The sequence below is a fragment of the Lagopus leucura genome, unplaced genomic scaffold (genome assembly GCF_019238085.1).
Source record: "Lagopus leucura isolate 7727_CA_CO unplaced genomic scaffold, USGS_WTPT01 Super-Scaffold_73, whole genome shotgun sequence".
NCBI lineage: Eukaryota > Metazoa > Chordata > Aves > Galliformes > Phasianidae > Lagopus > Lagopus leucura.
The window spans coordinates 16,514,917-16,530,966 of record NW_024962252.1 but is presented as its reverse complement, the minus strand read 5'-3'; the positions used below and the strand labels follow the sequence as shown (position 1 = coordinate 16,530,966).

At 37.6% G+C, this 16,050-nt stretch overlaps 1 protein-coding gene across 9 annotated transcripts in view; it reads right to left on the bottom strand.

Annotated features, from left to right (window-relative positions):
* The window catches only part of LOC122194359 (muscular LMNA interacting protein), a 65,116-nt gene that overhangs the window by 7,703 nt on the left and 41,363 nt on the right, over window positions 1-16,050 (bottom strand). For 3 of the 9 annotated variants that reach the window (XR_006183122.1, XR_006183121.1, XM_042895360.1), the window contains exon 12: window positions 9,490-9,622. The exons of the other annotated variants lie outside the window; for them this stretch is intronic. Coding sequence is in view for 1 of the 3 variants with exons in the window: in XM_042895360.1 (XP_042751294.1) it covers window positions 9,503-9,622 (120 nt within the window). In the remaining 2 variants the exon portion in view is untranslated. The remainder of the gene's footprint in view (window positions 1-9,489; window positions 9,623-16,050) is intronic. 9 annotated transcript variants of the gene reach the window in all.

Genomic DNA, 16,050 nt, shown 5'->3' with positions numbered 1-16,050 from the left:
CAGGAAAAAAAGCAACAGTTATCAGTTCAATTTCTACCTATCACAAAGATTTTATAATGAAAGCCAGTATCCCCAGTTGTTCAAATAGCAATGCAGCAATGTTCAACAGGATCTGTATGCTTACTACTCCTTGTCTCTATGAAAACCTCTTTCAATGCATAGCTTGTTCTCTGTTGTATCATCTTCCCATAATTGTAAGGGAGGGATAAATTGCTTTCCATTTTGAAAAAAGTATCTCAAGACGAAATCACAGCAAGAGAATCTGCCTTATATATATTCAGTATGAGATAATGCACATAAAGTTATTTAAAACTGCAGTCATATTTCCATTATTTTGAATATCTGTTTTCTTAAATTAGCTCTAAAAGACCTCTATTTGGTCTTAAATTTCATAAATACAAATCATGTAAAAATTTAAATAAAAAAATATTGCAGTAATTAGCATGTGCAGAACAGAATTTATAATTTCCCAGTATTTTGAGTGTAATAAAGTTTGATGGATGTGACTCAAGTGATGAACCATACAAATTACAATAAAATTTAAGAGGACATAAGTAAATAGATAAGACAGAGTTCATATATGCAACGTTAAGGTCCCAAGTTTGTGAGGTTTTCATATGCAGTAATCTAAACATCTTCTTTAGAGGAAAAGACGGTGAAAATATTGGGGTTGTGGTATTTTAGATTTGTGGAAATATAATGTAGAAAGAACCTTGCAATTTTCAATCTATCAAAAGCACTACTTTGTTTTGGTATTTAGAGCTAATAGTAACTTATCATATGATGCGTTCTTTAAAAGAAATACCAGTCTTGCCCTAGGAAAATTAATTTTTAAACAGAGCTTTTTAAGAAGCTGATCTGTCAAAATGTCTCTATTAGGAAAGAGAGACACCGAAATGAAATTTACTCAGTTTATAATTATATTATGGATTTGCTATTTATTGCTCTCCGCTTTCGTAAATTTTCCCTGCTTCATTTTCAGTGAAGCAGAAGCCAACTCTTACAACAGCAGCAGCAGCTTTGAAACATTTGACTTTTCCTTTTTTTTTTTTTTTTTTTTTTTTTTTTGCCCCAAATGGAAAGGCAAGTGAATAACTTCAGGTAATAATTTGATTTAATCTACAGGCAAGAGAACAATGTTAGACAACAGAGGGTTAAAGGGGTAAAGAGACTTGACTTTCTTGGCAGCAAGATCCCTGCCATATCACAGACGTGACTCCTGACTTCAGCCAGCACAGCCACTGAGGCACTCTACTGCTGCAGTGCAGCTCTTACAACAAACACAGGAGATATTTAACAGCCTACACGGGAGAGTGAATTCCCATTTCCAAACCCTGCATGCTGCAGCTACTGAGGCTGGGCAGTCATAGAGTCATAGAATCATAGAATCACATGGTTGGAAACGACCTCTAAGATCGTCTAGTCCAACCATCTTCTCATTACCACTGCTACCACAAGCTACTAAACCATATCTCGCAGCTCCTCATCCAGACAGTCCTTGACAATAACATAGGTGCAATATTCTAGCTGCATTTGCAGTATCTTCATGAGCTTATTTCAATTAAATGAAACCTGTGATGAATTACATATTGGCTCAAGAATACGGCATCTCTGTATTCCATGAAAAGTAGAAAGAGCTAATCACTAAAAGAAGACAGAAGATCATTTTCTGCTTACTTGCTGATGTTCAGCTAAGCCCTCTGAGAGGTTCACTTATTGAAAGAAAGAAAATATCCCAAGTCAGGTAGTGATCTGAGAATATAGCAACTCTTTATTTTAAGTTGCACGTTCAGCCAATCAATGAAAAATGTACTTTTATTTTGTTTCTTGTCCTTGCCTTTTTTGCCAGGATTCATTGCCAACTATTCACTATTCCACTATATTCACCTAAACTGCCTCTCTAAGTCTTAATTCTTCCTTATGTTGTTTCCTGAGTATGAGGTCTCGTGTTCCTCCTTAGACCTGACCTATAATCATCCTTTTTTGTCCACAAGATATGTTTGCTTCTTTTATTTTGATAGCACCTTCTTTTCAAGCTAGAAAGTCAATATTTATAACAGTCCCCATGGAGAAGGAAAATAATCTATATTTTCTGGACAGGCTCTCTTAGTATCAATTACTTTGTAGATGTTTAATTGAAGGAAAATGAGTGGAAGGTCATCAAGGCCTTCCCTGATTAATGATGGAAAGAAAAGTTAATACAGGAGTAAGAGAAAAACAGAGTAACATACAGTTTTCTGAAGAGTGCTTTCAAAAGTCATCTGTCACATAAAAACCTCAAGGAGTTATCATAGAAGAGTGCATACATTCTACTCCTCAGATTTCTGAAGATCTGGCATGCCATTTGCCGTGACTTGGGGTCTAGAAAGTCACATCTAGCTAGATTTATTACAGACTTTAAGTGATACTTGAGCAAATATGAAGCATCTAAGAGAAGTACTACATTCCTTTTGCTGGAATAACACTTAGTCTTACAGGTCCCTAAAAAGAAGAGAGCTGGGCAGTAGCTCTGCCTCTGCCAACAGCAAAGGAGATGAGTGTCTTGGCCTGAGTGACTTCATCTTCAAAAGCCAATTCCTGTTATTTCCATCAAGTGTCAATGTAACCTGAAATGTATAAGCCTTGCTGTGGAAGAAGCCCCATGCCTGTCCTCAGTGAGTTTAACAAGAGGCTTCAGTCTTATCCTTTCCTCTGTGATTTTTCCTTGCTAATATGATTTTTGTGTTCTTGAATGCGTACTGCTCCAGCCCAACGTGCAGGATAGAAAACAGTGCATGTGCTTTCTGCAGCAATATAAATAAGGACCCGATTCTTCTGGAAGGTGTCTGGGCAAGTACTAAATGAGAGCATTGGCATCTGTTCTTCTCCTCTCTGCAAACTTGTCAGCCCAAGGTATTCAGAGGGTGCTAACAGGACATGCAGCCTAACAGATAGAACTCAGCCTTGCACCTGTCTCATAGTACAACTTACAGACCAAGAAATAACTTACACCAAAAATATTCTCTGAATATGAAGGTCAATTCTCTGCAAAGATGAGCTATCAAAAACAGAATACCACAAAAACAGCTTAAAAGATCAAAAAAATGCAAAGTAGGCAGAAGAAGGCAGAATTAGGCATTCCTTACTAGATATCATGTGACCGTCATCCCTCAGTCATAGAGGAATGTGGCCACGTCCACAAGATATAAAGTGAGAATTTGGACTTTGTACTTTTTACTGGAGTGCTGTCTTCATGAAACCTCAGCATGTTCTGTAACTGGCAGTTTTCCATCCCTGGGACAAAGCACCTGGAAAGAAGTCCTATTTTTTTTCCTACAAATTTAGGATTGCATGTTTATCGTGGAGGGTAACAATATTGCTTTTAAAATGTCTATTTTTGATTCTTTTGCCACTTACAAAATTCTGCATTACTCTTTTAAAGTTTGTTTGTTTATTTATTTATTCCAAGCCTCACTCGGTCTCTGGTGAATTATTTCTAAGGACAGTGAAAGAATAAACTAGACAAATATCTAGTTGTGGTTGTGAAAACTGTACTGAAGAGATTAGAATATCCTGACAATATATAAGTATTTGCTCTGACCGGCTCAGCCAAGACTTAGACAAGAATTATAATATCTTAGTTAGACCTTTGTTCATCTGATTCTGTAGAGTAATCAGCAAGACATATTTGCCTTTAAAAGGTCAATTTACCTTTATTGTACTATGAATCACAGCAGCCTCTAAACTAATATAAAGTCCTCTTAAGTGTTTTCAATGTAAGACCTTTTTCACAAGAATAAGTTACTCTCAAGAGGATCTGCAACCTTTGCTAATTGAGAAACAGATTTTAAACTCTTTGGAACAAGTAAGAGGTGATCACAGAATTGTAAGATTGGAAGGGGCCTCTGGAAATCATCTAGTCCAACTGTCCTGCTAAAGCAGGTTCCCTACAGTAGGTTACACAGGAAAGGGTCCAGGTAGATTTTGAATATCTCCAGAGAAGGAGACTCCTTTGCCTCTCCCAGCAGCCTGTTCCAGTGCTCTGTCAGCTTCACTCTAAAGTCACCTTCACTCTCATGTTCGTATAGAACTTCCTGTGTTCCAGTTTGTTCCTGAATGTGCGTAATAAATAAGAATGTTTCAAATCATAGAACATATACTTATATACCATTCTTTCTAAATACATCTTTGTCTTTAATCTACTTTAACAATAAATTTGGTACTTAACACTCATAAAATACAGGATAATTCCTTCTCAACAGGAAAAGTTACTAATTTCTCACTAGTTTGAAGACAAAAAATGTTTGCTTACAAAGGCATAACAAACACACTGTTTTTATAAAACTTTTTCATGGATAACCACTTTTTCTGCATAGAAATGCATGAAAACTAGGGTACCAAGAAATGGTACAACATCCACATCAACAGAGAAAAGACTACTTTCAGCTAAAGAGAAAAAAAATAAGTAATGGAAATAAACAGTTTGTAATTATGGTACATATTGTCTTCCTGAAATAAAACTCTATAAAATCACTCTCAAAAATGCAGTTTTTGAGTTTTTGAGGTTATTTATTTAACCTCAAAAATAGATTAAGTAACCTATTTTTTGCATCTACCATCTCTGTATGAGAAGAAACATGAAGTAGAAATAGTGGTTGCAAGACCTATACTGTGCCTTCAACTGAGAATACAATAAAGCATATTTGCTCACTTCATCATTACTATACATTAATTTTACTTTGCTTTTTTAACTCAAAGATTTTAAATCTCTTTCCAGATACTAATTAGTACATGCACAAGACAGACAACGTACGCAGACACTCTTCCCTGACAAGTTCTCACAGGATAGAGCTTTGGAACGTCATCAAAGCAAGATGCAATGGAGGAATTTTTATTAGCATAGGTGGAGACTGCTGGAATTGCAAGGTTTTGTGAAAGATAGGGTACAGCTGAAGATGCACACACACTCAGTTTCCCCTGGACTAGCCTTTTTGAGGCCTTCTTAGAGTTCTCATGGAAGGCTAGTCTAAGAGGGAATCAGTTGAGAATTTTCTGCCAAAATTATTTATTTTTTAATGAAAAAATATTAGCAACAGAAAAATAGAAAAGTAAAGCTTTCTGAAATGAAAAAAAGAAAAAAAAAAATGAACATCCACTTTTATTTCTCATGTGCACTCCAATTCTCACTTAGGAAATAAAAAACAGAATGTTCAAAGATACGAAACCTTGTCCATAACCACAATATTGTGTTCTCTGACCTGAGTGTTTCTTTCCTGATCATTTCCATAAAATACTGAAGTGTAATTTCACTGTCAGTGCACTTTATGGAAACTATGGGAAGAATGTGAGTTAACTGATTTCTGTACTTGGTCGCTAGGATAATTTCACTCAAGTGTTTGACTGGAGCTGATGGCCAAGCAGGATACCAAGCCTGTATGGAAGACTCAAGACACTAGAATCTAAACTTATACAAGAAAAGAAGTGAGGCAGAAGCGTAGAAAGTGTAATGATACAGATTAGTACTATCTGCTTTGGATTAGTTCACATAACCTGAGGCATTTTGATTTTAGAGGTATTTCAACATTTGCAAATTTTCATCTGTATCAGGAAGCAAAAAAAAAAAAAAGGTTCAGAATTTTCAGCATCATGAGCATTTGAAATTTTCTTGGAATATTGACTGTGATCTATTTATGAACTGACAGAAACTGAGTCACTGCTTTGAAGAGGTGCATGCTTATGTGCCCCAACAAGGAGGTCATTGTTCATTGACTCAAAACTGCCCAAGAACTTTATTTCTTTCAAATTCCAGGCAAAAGCACAAAATGAAATGAATTTAATTTTCAGAGCTGATTTCCCTTTCATTTTCTTCCCATGTCAGAAGCACGACTGAATAAGAATTGTTTTCTGAGCAAGTTTTGAATGTAGCAAAGTTGCATTGACCTCAGTTTTGACCTTAGATGCTTTAAACCCACGACCCCAATTTTAACTGAATCATCAATCTTCATAAGTATGTATCTACAACTGTCAACTAATGTAATAAAAATTGTATAAATATTCTGTCTAACTACTAAGACGATAGCCACCACTGACACCAGAAAAAGTTAGTACAGTAATTTGCAGTTTATATGGCCTCTTCATCAAAGTTTAAAACACTTTGCCAAAATAAACTCCACAGTAGTGCCTTGAAGATCATAACATTTATGAAACATAGGTAAATAATATTTGTGCTGTAAGCACATTCTTGAAATTTCAACAGAACTAACTGTATTGTAATTTATTTTTTTTTAATAACTGGAATCAGAGTTAATTAAGGCGATATTACAGAATTCGTAGTATACCAATACCTGCAATAAAAGTTAAGTGATTTCTAACTGCCTCAACTTTTCCTTTGAAATTTAGTTTCCAAAGGTTCATCAGCTTTTAATGCTTACTCTCCCTTTATGACTCAGAAGAGTTCTTTACAGTCTTAAAAAGCAGCAGGAAATTCTCTAGAAACATTTGTGTTCACTTAGTTCTAAGATATCATTTTCTCTATAGCTCTGGATATTTTGAGGTTGCTTCCATTCATTATAATTTTCATCCTTCAGTCTGTGTTTCAATCCATATGCTTTTCGACTGTGTTTTCACTGCCTTTGATAAAAAGCACACAATTATGCCAGGTGCTCACTTTGGCCACAATCCCAGGCAATGCTACAGGCTTGGGGCAGGGTGGCAGGAAGACGGTGTGGAAGAAACAGACCTGGGGATGTTGGTTGATGCTTGGCTGAACATGAGCCAGCAGTGTGCTCAGATGGCCAAGAAGGCCAGCAGCATCATTGCTTGTATCAGAACTTGTTGCAAGCAGGAGCAAGTAAGTAATTGTCCCTCTGTGCTCATAACTGGTGAGGCCACACCTTGAGTACAGTGTTCAGCTGTGGGCTTCTCGCTACAAGAAGGATCTGGAGGCCCTGGAGCGTGTCCAGAGAAGGACAACAGAGATGTGAGGAGTATGGAGCACAAGTCTTATAAGGAGTCAGCCTCTTCTCCTGCATAACTAGCAATAGGACTCAAGGGAACAGCCTACAGTTGCACCAAGGGAGATTCAGGTGGGATGTCAGGAAAAATTTCTTCTCAGAAAGAGTGGTTAGGCACTGGAACAGGCTGCCCAGGAAGTGGTTGAGTCACAATCCCTGGAGGTATTCAGGAAATGTTTAGATGTTGTACTAAGGGACATAGTTTAGTGGGAAATATTGCTGGTAGGTGTATGATTGGACTGGATGATCTTGGAGATCTTTTCCAACCTTGGTGATTCTATCATTCTATCATTGTTTTTCACATAGGTCACCTGCTCGCTAAGTCTTGTTTGAAATTTTTTCACACATTTTTGCTTCTGTTTTTATAGTTTTGTCTTCTGTTTTTATTACTATGTTACAAGAAAAGTCACGGCCCTAGGTTGCAGCTGCCATTTGCCCAACTACTAATAAAGAATTATCATTTCCTTTTTCTCCAGTTCCAAATTCCCTTGGGAATGGAGTTGTATCCAGCCCAAATCCAGCCCATGGATTAAGCTCCTAGCAGCAGCAGTAGCAGGAGCCTCTAAGCTATGGCAAGTTCGCACCCACCACCATGGGGCGTATCATAGACTCATCTTCACAAACCAATAAAGGTGTTAGAAGAAGATATTAGGAGTGTTCTAGTGTTTCAGCTTCAGAAAGGGTTTACTTAGCTAGAGTCAGATTTTCTGTGACATTTGATATTGTATGTGTTAAAAATGTCCACCTGAAATCCACTGTGCAAAATCATCCTAGAAGGCCAGGCATAAAACCAAACTCAAGATTTAGATTATGTAGGGACTTCTAAAAATGAAGACAAAGCATTTTAAAGCACTTCCTGGTGCTTAAGACTGCTTTAGGCTATCCCAGCTCATATAAATGAGAAGGAAGAAGGCATCAGAAACAGTTCTAATTGTGTTTCAAGAGAGGAAACCTGTGCAATTCTGGGCACAGCATTCACCATGCACATTTTGACTTCAAGGAGTCTGATCCTACTGTGTTCAAAAAAGCAGTGCTTTGTGTGAGTGTTTTCTAAATGGATAGAAAAAATGCCAGGCTTCTACCTTTAGCAGCTTCTCCTAGTGGAAATAAAGACAGCAAGGCTCTCAAAATTGCATAACTGTCCTGGCAAAAAGGAGTCACACAGCAATCAATTTCTTTTTACCTCCAGATGAGCTGTCTCTATACAAGTGGGTAGCAGAGATCTTTCCACACAGTGCAAGACTTAAGACATCCCCGTGCTAAGTGCATGTTGCTGCCTCTCTCACTGAGCCTGAGCTCCCTTCCTGTTCTGTTGATAATTTGATGGCTTTGAAGAAAGCAATTGATTGCCGAGTTAAGATATTTCTGAAGTGCTCTAAGATAAATGCTTTTCTTTGAAGATATGCTGAGAGAGAACTCCAGGAGTATTTCCTGTGGCCATTATCAAGAAACGTCACCTAAGTGCGGTAGGATTAAAATAACTCACCAAGCCCAAAGAATGGAAAAAAAAATAAAAAATAAAAAGGACTATACAGAGGACACATACAGAGGAAACAGAACATTATTAAGCATTAATATGTTCACAGCCAGGAGATCTAATTTATAGCACAAAACTAATTACCTGACTTGTTTTTCTCTTTTTTTTTTTTTTTTTTCCCTATACTAAACCAATAGTTCTGGATCACAGATAGCAGACAGATGATCAACCACAATACACCTACACAAGGACAGATGCAGAAATTCAGCATTTAAATATCAAAGTTCAAAAGAGAGAAGGAAAGTCTCTTCTGGAAATAAAAGCATCTGGGATGATGTCTAGGAGAAAAGAGCTTTTCCATGGCAACCCCGAAAGGCTGCTGCATTCACAGAATGTCAATTCCCACTCTGCAGCTATTAATCAAACTCCAGTGAGGAGGAGATTGGACGGTGAGGTAAACACCACTGACCTCATTTAAAAAAAAATAATAAAGATTCTCTTTAAATATTTTGCTTCCTTATGAGCCTGCAACTGATTGCAGAAGGCTGCCCTTCCAACAAGACAACATTTAGTTATTTCAAGAAAACTCTATTTAGGTCCAGAAAAACAAATGAAAATGTCTTCAGTCTAAACTCAGACACCAATAGAAATTTGTCCTCTGAAATATTGGTCCTGTAACACATTCTTATCTGCCTGATAAGGAATGAAAATAGTCATTTTTTAACGCCTCCTCTTTCAAAAATCCAGACCCTCCAATTCATTTTCAAAACAGTGCTGCTATATATTTAACTGACAGGAAGATTTCCAGAGAGGCAAACCGGAACTGTGGACTCAGCCTATGCTGACAAAAACAGAAAAGGCAGTTTGAAAGTGAAGGGGGACTGATAGACAGCCCCAGCTGTGTAGTTTCTCCCCCATCCCATCTCTGCCTTTTTCACTTGGACAGTTCATTGCCTTCTACTTTCAAAATGAATACCCGTTTCACAAAAAATAATGCCCTCTGCCCTGACAGATACTTACATTAATTGTGCCTCTACATGCTTCTGAACTTCTGTGACTGATCTGATGCACAGAAAAGAAATCTCCTTTCCCTTAACGGAGTAAATGACTCAGTTGTAGCTGAGAGACAGAGGATCAACAAAGCAATTGACACCTGTAAAATGAAAGTGCGCTTTTATCAGGCCGTCCTGATTTCTTGCAGCTCTCCTGTGCAAAAGATGCCTAGATTGGTTGATTATACCGAGATGTCTCAGGACGAGAGAAAATCAGGCTCCCTTGGCACACCAGGGTATATGCAGTGGACATACATCCCTGAAGACCACCTCCTAAACAGGAATGCAATACAAGTGGCAGAGGCTATTTCCTCCCTCAGGAGAAGGAGACTCTCAGAATCCCTAGGGAGTACCACAGGGCTTGTGCTGGCAGCTGAGCTGTTCCACCCTACACAGTCATCAGATAAAAACTGGGGGGATTCCCCTCAGAATCAAGCATTGGAATCAATCACAAGGCTAAGTGTTACTTCAGACACTCTGTCACAACAACAGTTGCAATCTAGTCCACTTTTCAGAGCTACTTCACTGAAAAAATGGGCTTTTCTAATACAAGAAGCTCAACTCATTCAATTATTTTATTTCAGAAGAAACTGAAGCAGGACTCCTGTTTGCTTTAACTGGTCTGCTGACTAAAGAGAAAAAGACATGATCATCTACTGCCCATTGTAACCATTTGCCTGGTAACAACCACCTCAGAAGTGTGGCTTGTCAAGAACAAGGAGTGTAGAAATCCTTTCAGGTCTGTTTCAGTTTTATTTGTGAAATTTCATCAGCTATGAAGATTCAGGTAGCTGGTGGGTCTTCAAACAAGAATAGTCTAGTTCTGGGTCTAAGATGCCTACAGCACAGTATCCTTTCAGTAAAACATTTCAGATAGACAGCTGCCATTTGTTTATGCTCTGAGACAAAATATTTATTTATTTATTTATTTATTTTAGGAGCTCATCACCTTTAGCTTCTCTAATATAAGAAGCAGAAACATGATGATACTGGTTTTGTGTTTGTTTTGTTGGTGGTGTGTATGTTTTCTTTCCTAAAACCTCATTTCCAAGCAAATTCTTGCATAGGGTAATTTTGAGGTTGAAACTGCAGGTGAAAATTAGCAACTCCATTCACCAATATGCCCTATCCATCGTCAAAAGTATTTTTGTAACATATTTTAAATGAGCTAAAGTATAAATGGCAGTGAGCTTTGCCCTCTAGTGGAAAATGCAGTAAACTACAACAAACACTTGAAAACACAACTTCACCCTTAATAGTCTCTTGGACAGTTCATTGGGTTGAAACTTTAATTATGTTCATGCATACATCTGAACACTATCTTTATTGTTTCTTTTTTTATTGAGTGTTTGCTGAATGGCTGGAGAGGCAGCAAGTAAGTCAAGGTGCACATTCCTTATCCCAAGGAGTGATGAGTAGTAAGGGCAGACCCAAGGAAATGACAGTCCCTGTTTAGTACAGAATAGAAATAAATTTTCTAAATATTTATACTGCTTAAATAACAGGTCTAACAATTTTAACTATCAGCTTTTAGGATACACTCGATGTTAAGTTACAGTGACAGTTCTCCAGAGATTTCCCAAAAATGATAGTCGTGTCAAAAATTCTTCTCATTCTCCCCAGTACTGTTTCAGAAGATCAATTTTTATATATTTATTTTTGGGGATCTTAAGGGATTGGAAGACAGGACTAACTAGTTTAATTAAATTAAGAGTAGCCCACAGAAAAAATGCAATGGTCATCATTTTCTGCATTCTTGATCAAAGTCTAGAGCCCACAAAGGCTTCATCTAAAACACAGATCTCCCAGTGATCTCCCTTGATGACATAACCAGTTAAAATGCTACTGCTATGAGAGTAATTCAAGGAAAATTAAAAGGTCATCCAAGGTTTTCTTTGATAGAATACAGCACTCTTCAGTGATTTCTGGGCTATGGATGCTGCTGCTCAACCATTTAAGGATGCAGATTTAAAGAAAGACCAAGTTTAATTTGAAAATAAGAACTTGCATATATATATATATATACATATATATAAACACACATAGGCTGCACCAGAATTAATACTTCGCACTTTGTTATATTTGCCAATAATGTCAGAGGAGGATGTTCATAATATGGCAGTAAAAGTTGAACCTTCCCAAAAAATATTTCATTTTATTTGTGTGTGACAGATGACAGCAGAGGGGCAGTCTGACAAAATGGTGTCTGACATGGAAGTGCGTGTGAAGGCATGGATCTGAATTCCTTTATTAATTAATTCCTTTATTAATTATAATTCCTTTATTAATTTCCTTTGAAAAAAAAAATGGCAGCTATCAAAATTCACTTGCTGAACGTTTACAGAGACCAAACACTGGATGTGAGCACAGTGAAGTGGTGGGTTGTGTGTTCTAGGGGCAACAGCAACAGTTGGCCACCTCTGCTAGTGCAGATCTTTGTGAAAGCAGCATGCAGTCTCTTACTCACTTCTGGTGAGGAATGCATAGCCAAGAGCTGTAACTATGTTGAAAAAAAAAATAGTATTTTGTAGCTGAGAATTTGCTTTATTGAACAGTGTTATAATGCTCTTTGTATCTGTTGTAGTTTCCATGGAAACAAATCAGAGGCATTACTTTCGGTGGATTCTATGTGTGTATGTGTGTGTAGATATATATATATATATATATATATATATATATATATATATAAAATAGGAGTTCGTTACAGCTATAGGAAGAACCCTATTATGTACTTCTGTTAATATTGCATAGAGGATCTGAGTATGGGAGAGAGTTTATGAAGTAAACACATAATGAAAAAAGTCAAATAGATGGCATGGCTCTTGTGTTTACATTGTATAGGAAGAATCTGTATCAAAGAGGTGTGGCTGCATTCAACATTTTGAAAATTCACAAAGTTTGCTTGGAATAATAAAAGTTAGTTGAGATAAAACTTAAAGATTCAGAGTTCTCACAGTCTTGCCCATATGGATAGAACACAAATGCTTGGGCTATCCTATGACCTCTGCATTCAAGAGAAGAGCTTTGGATGCAAGTGCTATTAGAAATTAGAGGAACCGCACAAATTTTCCATGTCTAAGCAATTATACAGCAAGGGTATCAGTGATAAAATGACTAACTTGATATTAACAAAAACATTTATACTATCTTAATTATTTTCAGTCAGCTCTCTAACCTGTCTTCCTATACAAATCTGAGTTTCTTGCAGTGTTCATTGTCACTATAAAACACCTATTTTCGTTACAGGAGATGGATTCAGTCATCTTATGAGATGTTGCTTGTTAGTTTGTGTGAATGCCCTGCAGTGAACCAGGAAAGTTGCTGAAAAAAACTTGATCATAAAATCATTACTGCACAAATAAACACGTCAGCCCCACTTAGCAAAAATTAAATCAGGAAACAAAACCCAACCTAGCAAATATGAAAAAGTCAATTTTGCTCAGAATGCCTAAAAGACAGAATGGAAGACTGTTTTGCCTTTTTTGTTGTTTTTATTAATGTAGTTGTTATTTTGTGTTCACCCTAATTTATAAACTCCACAGGGCAGTAGGAAGTAAATCATGACTCTGTCGATGTTGCCTAGGAACTTAAATTCTGTTTACAATCAGGGAGAGAGAGAGGCATCTTCAGGCATTTCCTTCAGAGTATAACTACTGGCTAGTATCTGTGGAGGTGCTACTTCTCTCCCTAGCAGTCTTAGCTCCCAATGGGCTGTGTGAATTTAACTCTGGTGCTTCCCCTAATGAGGAAACCATGATGTAGCCCAAAGAAACAGTACTTAATATCAGTGTTTTAAACTCTGGCACCCCAAGTGAAACAGACTATACATTTCAGAGTGAAATTTTCTCTCCCAGCATTGATGGTTGAGAATTTCCTGTCAGATGCCCAGAGAGGTTGTGGATGCCTCCTACCTGAAGAATTCAAGGCCAGGCTGGATGGGGCTTTGAGCCACCTGGTCTAGAGGGAGGTATCCCTGCCTATTGTATTCATGCAGGATGATCTTAAAGGTCCCTTCCAACACAAACTATTCTATCAGCCTATGATTCTGTGAAGAGGATATAGACAGGATGCAACTGACAGGTTCAAACAGCATGTCTTCTTGGGGCTTACATAACTGAAGCGTTTCTAATACCAAACTGGGGCTTTCTTGAGTCACTGTAAAGATCTAGTTACAGCTGCTTTTTAGAGAGAACTCAGTTAAGACACAGGGTCTGATTTTTGATCTTATAAATCTCACCAGTGAGTCCTGCTCCCAACATGCACTGACTACTGAGATTTTGTCTAACACCTTCACAGCTATTGCAAAAACTATGGAAATGTCAGTAAGGATGTGATTCCTATTACACTGGCAAGAGACAACTGTTGGTCAGAATGATAGAAAAAGCTACTGTGAAAAGCTTGCCTTTCTGTCATGTTAATCTCCCTTCCCTCAGTCCCCTGGCTAGTTCTAGCTAGTATGAAGGAAGTAGAAGTTCACTGAAGTTCCAATAGAAGTTCACTGAAGGCAGGAAAAGCTGTACTATCTCCAGGGATATGAAGACATTCATCTGAGATTATTTCTCAGGTCACGTGCCAGCACTAGTGACACAGCAGGATTCTGCCTAGTTTTAAAATGGATAAAACCCTGATGCTACTCCTGAATCACACCATAATTGATGCTCAACTTATAGTACAAAGTGTTGTGACTGTAATGGCTATAAGGATTCTCATGAACATCGTGTGTGATGGAGGGCAGGTGGCTGAACGATCAGGAGTTCAGACAGTCAGTTCAGTAAGGGAGGTAAAAGGAGGATGTAGAGGGGATTTATTTGGAGAGAGCAGTTTAGTTGGAAAAAGAAAAAAAGAAGAAGTAAATAAATTTAGATCAGAGGATGAGGGAAAAAAACATCTTGGTTACAGTTCATTAGGTTCCACGATTAACTTGGAGAAATAACACATCTTCATGCTAATACAATAGCTCTATACTAAGCAGTTTTATCAGCATGTCCTTGCAAATACTTAGACAGACGTATACACACAGAATCGCCATAGATGTCCCTGTTGTGCTTGTCACCAACCTGCAGTTCAGCTAAAGGGATAAAAAGGAGAGCCCAAAGGGATCCTGTGCTACAATATAATGACAATAGTATGGGGCAATTTTCTGAAGTTTTAGATTGGGATTAAAACAAACACTAAATACAAAATATGCAAAACAAAGCCTGTACTACCTATATTCTATCTGGAAAACTTCAGGCATTTTGTCAAATTTCTAATAAGCCTTTTCAGAAATTCAAGAGTTAACACAGAATAGGTGCTCATACACTGAAGTTCTGAGAGTTGTCCAAAGTCAGCGGTAGCTACGGTAATAAGAAAACAATATTTATGTGCTTTTTGTATGCAGAACAGACAATAACCTTTAAAAAAACTGACTTTCAAAAGACTTGGATAGATTCAGGGAAGCAAATCCAGCTTTTGGCACCAGTGTCATGCTGCCAAGGCCTCAAGGCTTTGACACAATTCATCCTGAATTTGACTGGCTGTTGATGAGAAACTCCTTCCCATGCTGTGCCTTTGAATTCAGTACTTAGAAAATTTGTGACAAAGTCTGAAATTAGTTCCAGCAGAAGCTAATGCATTGCCTGAAAAAAAGTGTGAGTGTGAGTATAGTTTTCTCAATTTGCACTATTTAATTAAACATACGTTGAGCAAAGGGAAATAAAGATTAACAATGAAAATATATACTACTATGGACCATCAGCATGAAAACAGCTGTCAGATAAAGTATTTTGTTAAAATTGAGATGTCTTTTTCCACATGGCAAGACTTATCAATGAAGTAAAAAACAAACAAGCTACTCTGTCATGCAAAAAAAAAAAAAACAACTGTGTTCAGCATAAGGAGGTAAAGCACTTACAGGGGAGGTCAGCACTTATAGCTGTCTGCATCATTATGTCTCAAAGCCAATGCCACCCACATGGCTACCAGTGCTCAGGGTCACATTGGCAGGTCAGGCAGGGAGGGGAAGTACTGCAGAGGTCTAAGAAAAATCAGGAGCAAGAAGTTAACAAAGATGATGCCATATGGAACCCTGCTAACCTGTCATTAATGGTATTTGAAAGAAAAAGGAAAGAAGATGCATACAGAAAGGGAGAATAGAAATATTAAAAGGTGAAGCTCGTAGCATGACTGGAAAAACATCTCAAAAGGAAAAAAAAAGAGATGGGATAAGCAGTTTTGCCCTTGGAAATAAGTGCTCGCTAAGTCCTTACTCAAGTACAAGTGGAACAGCTCTAGTACTCCAGCAAAAAAAGTCCATCTTCTAGGTCTAAGTTTTAATTACCTCCATCACCCCATTGGCTGCACTACTTTTGATGCAGTAAGGGATACAGTTGGCCTTCTGTGCTACAAGTACACATTGCTACATATCCTCATAAGCTAACAAACCTACAGTTGGAGATGACTACTGCATTTTTTATACTGTTCTCTGAGCCCAGTTTTACAGACAGTGCTGCAGCCCTTTTATAGATACTAAAAATCACTCAGGAGAGCT